Source organism: Drosophila ananassae, chromosome 3R, assembly GCF_017639315.1.
Source record: "Drosophila ananassae strain 14024-0371.13 chromosome 3R, ASM1763931v2, whole genome shotgun sequence".
In the NCBI taxonomy this organism is placed as follows: domain Eukaryota; kingdom Metazoa; phylum Arthropoda; class Insecta; order Diptera; family Drosophilidae; genus Drosophila; species Drosophila ananassae.
This window is the reverse complement of record NC_057930.1, coordinates 10575066-10583715: the sequence shown is the minus strand read 5'-3', so window position 1 is coordinate 10583715 and position 8650 is coordinate 10575066. Positions and strand designations below refer to the sequence as shown.

Here is an 8650-nt window from a genome sequence, read left to right as displayed (position 1 = left end):
ACGACCATATCACAGGATGTTGCGGTATCTAATTAATTAATGGGAAATTTTAATAAGAATATAGATGAATACTTGCGAAGCACTTTCAATAAAATACTCCCAAAATCACCTGAAAATTCTGTTGTAGAAGTATAAGCTTAAATATTATTAATACTGAGAACCTGCATCGCCTATCAAAGATCTATGTTTGGTGCAATTTAAGCCTTTCAAACTTGAAAACCTGGAAAAGCTGCAAAAAATAAAAACACCCTCGTTGGCCAACTTATCACAATATCTCATGGACACCTTATTTACTTTTAATGAAGTGTTGGCTGGCTATCGCCGGACGAGGAGTCTTCTGCGAATCGTTTGGGGGTAATTGACGTTGAAACTGTTCTGCTCTGGAGGCTCTTTGGAGCTGTCAATTTGTTGCACCACTTAATAAGCAGCCCATAAATGCGATATGTAACGCATTTCTCCCTCAATGCCAATGCCAATTTGAGTAACTCAACTCAATTCAGCCAGTGTCTGGCAGATGCGTTGCGGCAATTTGTTGCTCCCAAATGCAAGCCATGCGGCATGCCACATGCCACGCAACATAGAAACCCTGTGGTGGTGGGAGTTCGCCCATTGGACTATGGGGTAAGCCCTTTTTGGGGCCCCAGCAAATCATTGGGCACGCTGCGATGCCGAGATTATCTTGTCCGATTGCGTTTACAAGGCATCGGGGGCCTGGAGCGGACCACTCCATACTGTCCATCCGCTGTCCAGCCGTCCGTCCGTTTGTCCGGTCAGTTCTCTCGCCTGGCCATAAACGCAATTAGAAGAACAATTGTTAGACATGCAAAGCGGGGACGAACAGAACATCAGAATCTCCACAAAGCCCTTACTGGGCAGCCCCGATTGCCATCTCGCCAGATCGTCAAGAGCGGTGGCCGGGGGAGTGTATGCGTGTTTATAACTCAAATGAGCAATTACCTTACAAAGGATTTGGTGTAGGGACGACGAGCTGGAACAGTCGCCGTTGTCGTGGCTTTTAATAAACTCCTCACGATGCCCCAGCTTGAGGCCAAGATTGCAGCACAGTGGTTGCAACAGCAAAAAAGTATACATTTAATATACAAACCAAATAAATAGTTTTATCCGTAGCATTCCAACTTGTTATTATACTTGTTCCGCTATTAATCTCTGTTAAATCAATTTTGTTTTTAGTATAAAATATTTGCATTTCTCTTCTAAGCTTATTTTACTTTTCTCATTTGACTAAAATGCATGCGATATGGAGTTGGAAACCTTTTATATTTCTTATTTTTTTAGTCCCTCATAGTAAAGGAAAACTTCTTGAGGTGAGCGGACATTTTAAAATTAAACATTTAATTATGTGTAATTATTTAAAAGGTGGATAAAGCAGCTTTGATCGTTATAGATGAAATTAAGCTTCAATTAACAAGCTTTGGTGACGGTTTTACAAAACTTCAGAACCGTCATCAAAACTGTACCAACAGGTGAGTCATAAATTTTTGCCTTTGCATAAGCCATTAGCTTTGCATTTCATCCCAAACCCTTTCTTTTCATAGACTTCAGTTATATAAAGATCCTACCGAGCGTTACCCGCCTGTCTTTAGAAAGTCTGTCTGGAAGCTGATAAAGGATATTAAAAAAAAATTGGGCCTAGTCGAGAAAATAATCAAAAATGTTTGTCATGAAAGAGTGCCACAGACAGATCCTGGCTCAGAGCCTGATGCAGAGCTGGATACATTACTTCGGACTGGAACGGCCCTAGAACCATATACCAATCGAAAAATCCACCAACCGAGAAGTCCAACTCCCGTTACAGTCGCCCCAACCAAACTACCGAAGGAAACTTGTGTTGCCGTCCAGACAGATTTGAAAAAGGCCAATGGTGATATGGAGCTTAAACAAGTAATGAAATGTACAGAGAATTAAAAGTATTAAAACTTACCAAAGGTCCTCCCAAAGTCATAAAAATTACACATCCTGGAACTATCCCAGCATATCCATTTTTATCGGTATTAGTTCCTGAAGAAATCTATTCAGTTTATCCTCTTCCATGCCATTTTCATTAAATGCTTCCCAGGCGTACCCTTGCATCCTTAATAAGAGAATAAAAATTATTTTGATTTGAGGCTTATTAATATGAGTGTATCTTAATTTTTGCCAACTGAAATTCAATGTTGGCAGTATCCCAAGCCACTGTGCACTTTTAAAGTGTCTCGCGCTGGCGTTGACTTGTGAGAAAGCTCGACCGGCAGGGGCGAAATATTTTAGAATTTTCACAACACGTCACACGACAGCAGCTCGAGCGGGGTCGGTTGGAGGGGAGTTCTTGAGGCTAGCTGGGATTGGGAGGGCATGCATGGTCAGGCTGAAGATCAGGCCCTTTTGGAGTCTGAGGGATTGTGGACCAGGACTGGGACCGGGACCGGGAAATGCAGATGGAGTGCAGATGGAGCTGAGAGGCTCAGACTGAAGCTGGAGCAGGAACTGGAGATGATGCTGTGGCCGGCACCCGCACGCTCATGGCTTGTATTTGGCTTGTTAACTGCGCTTGTTTACTTTATGTTAAATTAAGTTGAGAATCGTGCAATGCAAATCAGTGCGCAGTGCCAGTGCCAGTCGGAAAAGTCAGACCCAGACAAAGTCCAACCTGGAGCCGCATACAATTTTCCAACTCTTTTCTAATTGCCAAGCCGCGCAGACCCCAGACCCCAGTACCGTAGAGAAAAGAAGAGACCCAAGACGAAGATGAACCGGGGATCAGGTTCTGGAGGAGAAGAGTTCACTGATTGCTTTGCATACGAAATGAATTAATGTCATTGAGGAAGAAGATGTTGCCAGTTGGCACTGCAGGGGCCGACGATTCTTCGGTAGCCAAGAATCAGAAGACGAGTCGTCTTCTTTTGAGTCTTCCCTCCGTCTTAGACATACTCCCCTTTTTCGTGCCGGACTGCTACTAATTTGAATTACAGTGCACCCGTTGCAAGACTCAAGTCTTGCTTCCTTTTCATTATCTAAGGGTCTAAGACTTCATTGCTGGCAGTTATCAAATGCAGCACATCGGCCAAAAGACACACATCGGGAGACAAACACAGAACAGACTCCGGCTCTGGGACTGAGAAGTTAAAGACAGATGTCTGTGGCTAAGGGCACTGGGAAGTATTGAGGTTCCATGCTCATAGTTTTAAAAAACAAAGTTCTAGGTGAACTCGGGATAATTTAGTTTAAAATCTGACCATTCTGGTGGTGAAAGACTATATTACCACTTTTTTAATCTCATTATAAAAATATTATAAATATTTTTTCAAGTGTATACTTAACCATTCTAGACTCTCTTTTTCTCACTCTATAGCCACTTCTCAGCTGGAGTCGTCGTCGCCGTCACACACAATAATTAAAATCTTTTCCTATGCCATGATTGTTTCTACCACTGAGATAAGTGCACCAGCAACTGCAACTAAAAACTGCAACTGCAACTGCAAATGGCAAGCTGCAAGCTGCAAACTGCCGCTTAGATAATGCAATGCAATTCAGTTCTTATGCAAATTTATGAGTGACTGACTGAGTGACTCTGACGGGCAACTGCCACCGGGCGAAGCGAGTGAATGGCATGCCATTCAACCTTTCTAAATTGTGATATAGTTTGGCATCCTATCCCTGTTCTGGTGGATCTGGCTCCCAGTCTTTTGTTTGTTTACCTCAGGCTCGGTTCAATGATCTCTATCTGTATGTGCATCCTATACATTCTAAATATGCGACTCCTTCTGCGTGTTTGTCACTCAGCCACGCCCACTTGTGAAATTTCGCCTGCTGAAAGCATAATGACCATGGTGAGATCCGATTGTCTCTGTTCTACAATCTTTTCATTGTTCTGTTTTCTGGCAATTACCATTGCAGCAATTAGATCTTGCGTTGCACTTAGCTGAAAGCTCCCATTTGCATATCTCCGATGCTTTCGTTGATTAATAAATGAGTTTGGCTAAAGTCGGTGGCGTTTATTCGGATCTGCGCATAAAATATGCTAATATGCGAAGGGAAAAAAATTTCTAAAACAAATCCATGCGAACGCCTACATTAGCATTTGCTTAACTTTTGCATAAGAGTAAAAGTTATTTATGTGGGGAAGACACTAAACCGCGCTCGACTTTACAAAATTTGTTAATGGGAATATTAAGCTATTATCTGTTTTGAAATATTTAACAAGACATCTCGGCTTAGAGTCTGGGCCACATCCAAAATTGATCATTTTCAATGGTTTTTTGGCAGATTTACGACCCTAATGGTGACCCACTACTAAAATGTAAACTAAATCTCAACCTCTACCGTTCGTTCCCCCCAATGTTCCTGCATAATTTATTTGTTCTGAATACACCAATTTGTTGCATGTGCCGCATGTTGCATAATTTCAAGCTGCACGCAATTTATCAACGCACTTCTTTTATTAATTTATATTTTTTGGGCGTTTGGATGGACGACACTGAGGGCCCCAGGCGAATCAATTTCGAAGCCGAGGACGTTGGCATTCCAAACAAAGAAATATGATCGAAGAGCTGGGTGCACTGGGGGGGACCCGGAGGAATAACTTGTCCCCTGATCGGTTCTGTTCTGGTTGCGTTTTGTAAATTATGCCGAAATGCAACCAAATGCAAGGCTTGCCCCCATCGTAAAGCCTTATAAATTATTCGTGGTTGGTGCTGTAGCGTGAAAGCGGGCGTTTGCCTCCGGTTAATGATGATACCGGATAACCGGCACTTAAAGGATATTTATGCTGCAATGCCAGCCAGATCGCAATTCGCAATTCCGATTCCGATCCGATCGAGTGCCGCGGCCACAGAGACACTCGACTTGGCCGGGGCCAACTGGAGGGAATTTGCCAACTCAGCGGCCGAGTTTATTTTGGCCAGATCTTTCGGGTCAGAGGCGCTGTCGATGACGGTGCCTAAGCCTCTCCAGATGCGCATTAAAAGTCCATTAAAAAGAAGCGACGGGTGGCGGTGGGACTGTAGGTTTGAGGTTTGCTCCACTTTCATGAATATGCAAAGCCATAAGGAGAAATTTTCTTCAAGCATTATAGAGGTAGTTTAGATACCCTTTCAAAGGTTTTCATAAAATAAATATTCTATAAGAAATAAATATTTAAAAGCTAAACTAAGTGGAGTGAAATGGAAAATAATTTAAATATTTCTTGAATATTATAATCATTTTATAACTAACTTTATAAGTTTAGAGTCTTTGTCGAAAATCTGCAATGAGCTAGAAATATTTAGATGCAGATTGAAACCTTGAATGATAATTGAAAGGCAAGTCATGGGATGATCTTGCTAGTTTCAAATTTAATCTTCAAAAAGTTACACTTCCCCTTCTGACCACTTCCAATAACCCAAATTTGATCGGCCTTATCCGTAAGTGTATAATTTTAATGCTTTTAAAAAGTTTATTTGCCCTTTCGGCAAGTTGTTCGGGTGGAAATGATGATTTGTTCTGAGCCAAAAATACAAAACCGTCTATACTTGAGAACCGCAAAGGCTGAGGCTGACAGTGTGTGCGGGGCTATAAAGTGTTATGCAAATAAGATGCTGCCGCGGCCGACTGGGGCTGCGACGCTGGCGCCGCCGTCAAACAAAGAAAGCGGAGAAAGACCGAAGAGAGTCTTAAACGAAAGAAAGAAAGAAAGAAGAGCGCTGCTTATACAAGCAATAAAACATTCATATTTTTAGTTTTATTAAAAATGCCCAACTTGATCGCGATCTCGATTTTCGGGGGGCCTATAAGTAGCCGGTGTTTGGCAAACAGCTCTGTCACTTTCCTCAGAAGTTAACTCCCGACAAGATGAGCGTTTCTTTGGCCCCGGCACTGGTGCTGCTGCTGGGCTGCACCCTGGCTCTGGCCCAGTACCAGTACCAGGCACCCCACCAGACCCTCGCCCAGAAGTTCGCTGATGTGGTGGACGTGGTAGATCCTTCCGAAGAAGCTCTCAAGGCTGTCCGTCCCGTGAAGAATCGCAATACTTGCAACACCAAGCAGAACTGCTGTGAGTCACTGATCCTTTTGATAGAAAGGCCGTCAAAATCTTACTCCTGAATCTCCTAAACTTATCCTTCTTATTTCAGTCTGTGGAACCCCCAATGTTAACCGTATCGTTGGTGGCCAGCAGGTGCGCTCCAACAAGTATCCTTGGACCGCTCAGCTGGTCAAGGGTCGTCACTATCCCCGTCTCTTCTGCGGTGGTTCTCTGATCAACGATCGCTATGTCCTGACTGCGGCTCACTGCGTCCACGGTAACCGGGATCAGATCACCATTCGCCTGCTCCAGATCGACAGATCCTCCCGGGACCCTGGCATTGTCAGGAAGGTGGTCCAGACCACTATCCACCCCAATTACGATCCCAACCGCATTGTCAATGATGTGGCTCTGCTCAAGCTGGAGTCTCCAGTGCCCCTGACCGGAAACATGCGTCCAGTTTGTCTGCCCACAGCCAACCAGAACTTCGATGGCAAGACCGTGAGTATTAAAATCTTTCAATTCTTAAGATCCTTTTTTAAGGAAAAATTACTTTGTCTTCACAGGCTGTTGTCGCCGGCTGGGGTCTGATTAAGGAGGGTGGTGTCACTTCGAACTACCTGCAGGAGGTCAACGTGCCAATTATCAGCAACCAGGCTTGCCGCCAGACCCGCTACAAGGACAAGATCGCCGAGGTGATGCTCTGCGCCGGCCTGGTCCAGCAGGGTGGCAAGGACGCCTGCCAGGGCGACAGTGGCGGCCCACTGATCGTCAACGAGGGTCGCTACAAGCTCGCCGGTGTGGTGTCCTTCGGCTATGGATGCGCCCAGAAGAATGCCCCAGGTGTGTACGCTAGGGTGAGCAAGTTCCTGGACTGGATCAAGCAGAACACCGCCGACGGCTGCTACTGCCAGAGCTAGAGGAGAAATCATTCATTGCCACTCATAGAATCAATCCCATTTCTAAATTATTCTAAATTATTGAAAAGATTTTCGCATCAAATAAACAAAACAATTTTAAAATATTTATTGAAGAAGAGAAGAGATATGCGACTGTCGGTTCCCATACTTGTCTCGGGCTAATCCTTTCTGCGTACGATTTAAATACCATCATCCGGTCGCGATTCCTATCGGAGCTGGTACATTCCTCCGACATTGCTCCACCTTGTGGCAGTTTTTGGGTAGAACTCCATCGGACCCACCCTCGTACTTGACGGCCATGATTAATGCCTCGAAATTGTTGCCGCTGATGGAAATCTTTTTGGCAGCGCTCACATCATAATCGCTGCCCGACTCCATACGAAAAGTGCTGTCAATCAGCTCCACCTGGACAGAGCAAAAAAAAAAATATCAGAAACTCCCAACTCGGCCTGCGAGCGGCATAATTTGTTTTGACTCATTTTCATGCGCAGCTCATAAATCCAGTGGACTGGGGGCCTAGAGACGATCCGGACAGGGAGTCGGGACAGGGAGTCCCTAGACGGGGCACGTTGATTATGATTATGACGATGATGCATGTGGACAGGACAGAACTGGGCAGGGATCTGCTACATGCCCATCTGCATAGAGTTGCTATTGATTTACTATGTGAACACTTTATGGCTGTTTAAGTTGTTAAATTGAATTAAGATGAAATAAATTCTCGAGCAATTTTTATGTTTGTTAATAAATTTTGCATGCCCTGCGATAATTTGAACGGCTCCTGACCGCCGATCATAAATTGTACGGCTTTATGGCCAGCACTCTAAAAATAATGCAGCTCGCAGACAATTGAAATAAATAATTCATGTGAATGCGAATGCGAATCCGACTGCCAGTACCAGTACGAGTGCGAAGGGGCATGTGGTAGTGGCTCGGAATGGCTTTAGAGATGGGTTGAGCCGAGGATCTGTTAGCTGGACATGGACGCACATCCTATCTCCACCGATCCGATCGCTTTCCGTTTCAATCTGTGGCTCAGTTGCTTTTTGGCAGCGCCCAGGGGACCAACTACAAATGGACTGCAGATAGAAGACCCAGGCCGAGGCCCCGCGATTGCTGTTTGCTGTTTGGTGTTTGGTGTTTGCATTTTAGATTTTTTCACACCTCAACGTGGCGGTGGGTCTGGTCCGTTCAAAGCGACCGCCACCGGCGATCGGGAAATGGCCAACCTGTCCACGTCCCAGGCACTTGATACAAGATTCACTACTCGGAGTCCAGGCCCGGAGGGCTGGAGAGCTGCGACTGGTTCTGGAGTCGCAGTTTATCTAATGTCGGGTGTCGAGGTCTTACCAAATTTGGCTCTGTTCGTAGCTTTTCAAATGTCCAACTCCGAGTAGAAGTCCAACTCCGAGTCGGACTAGCAGTTCGCATTCGGCCTGCGAATTTGTCGTGACTTGTTAATGATACATTTTGCCAGGTTCCATTGGCCCGACTGGCTCTGGGGCTGGTCAAGTGTTGGCATGTCGCTTAAATGGTACATGGTGCCATCTTTGGAGCATCCTACACTGTCCAAAAAAACCAATTGTCTTTTAGGTTTAAATTTGAATTTCCAAATAAAAAAAGAGCTATATATTCTTAGCATTAAGAGTCTTCTAACTTATTATTTTATGTACAAGTTATATATTTTATTTATCCCTTTTTGTACAGTGCAGATACAAGTGCCAAAGCCAAA

General features: G+C 44.5%; 2 protein-coding genes across 2 annotated transcripts; both read left to right on the top strand.

Moving 5' to 3' along the window:
• The first annotated feature begins 1213 nt into the window (after nt 1–1213).
• LOC26514031 lies at nt 1214–2131 on the top strand. Its single transcript, XM_014905148.3, has 3 exons — nt 1214–1325; nt 1378–1484; nt 1557–2131. The coding sequence occupies exons 1-3, from the start codon at nt 1248–1250 to the stop codon at nt 1924–1926; spliced, it is 555 nt and encodes a 184-aa protein (XP_014760634.1). The 5' UTR covers nt 1214–1247; the 3' UTR covers nt 1927–2131.
• Nucleotides 2132–5610: 3479 nt separating this feature from the next.
• Nucleotides 5611–7022, top strand: LOC6504038 (trypsin-1). Its single transcript, XM_001965169.4, has 3 exons — nt 5611–6028; nt 6108–6499; nt 6565–7022. Exons 1-3 carry the CDS (start codon nt 5827–5829, stop codon nt 6916–6918), a joined length of 948 nt encoding a protein of 315 aa, XP_001965205.1. The 5' UTR covers nt 5611–5826; the 3' UTR covers nt 6919–7022.
• Nucleotides 7023–8650: the final 1628 nt, after the last annotated feature.

Coding starts and splice junctions, on each gene's coding strand:
- LOC26514031 (XM_014905148.3), top strand. CDS start 1,248: ATGCATGCGATATGGAGTTGGAAACCTTTTATATTTCTTATTTTTTTA. Junction 1,326..1,377: donor GTAAAGGAAAACTTCTTGAG/GTGAGCGGACAT, acceptor ATTATTTAAAAG/GTGGATAAAGCAGCTTTGAT. Junction 1,485..1,556: donor CATCAAAACTGTACCAACAG/GTGAGTCATAAA, acceptor TTCTTTTCATAG/ACTTCAGTTATATAAAGATC.
- LOC6504038 (XM_001965169.4), top strand. CDS start 5,827: ATGAGCGTTTCTTTGGCCCCGGCACTGGTGCTGCTGCTGGGCTGCACC. Junction 6,029..6,107: donor CAACACCAAGCAGAACTGCT/GTGAGTCACTGA, acceptor TTCTTATTTCAG/TCTGTGGAACCCCCAATGTT. Junction 6,500..6,564: donor AGAACTTCGATGGCAAGACC/GTGAGTATTAAA, acceptor TTGTCTTCACAG/GCTGTTGTCGCCGGCTGGGG.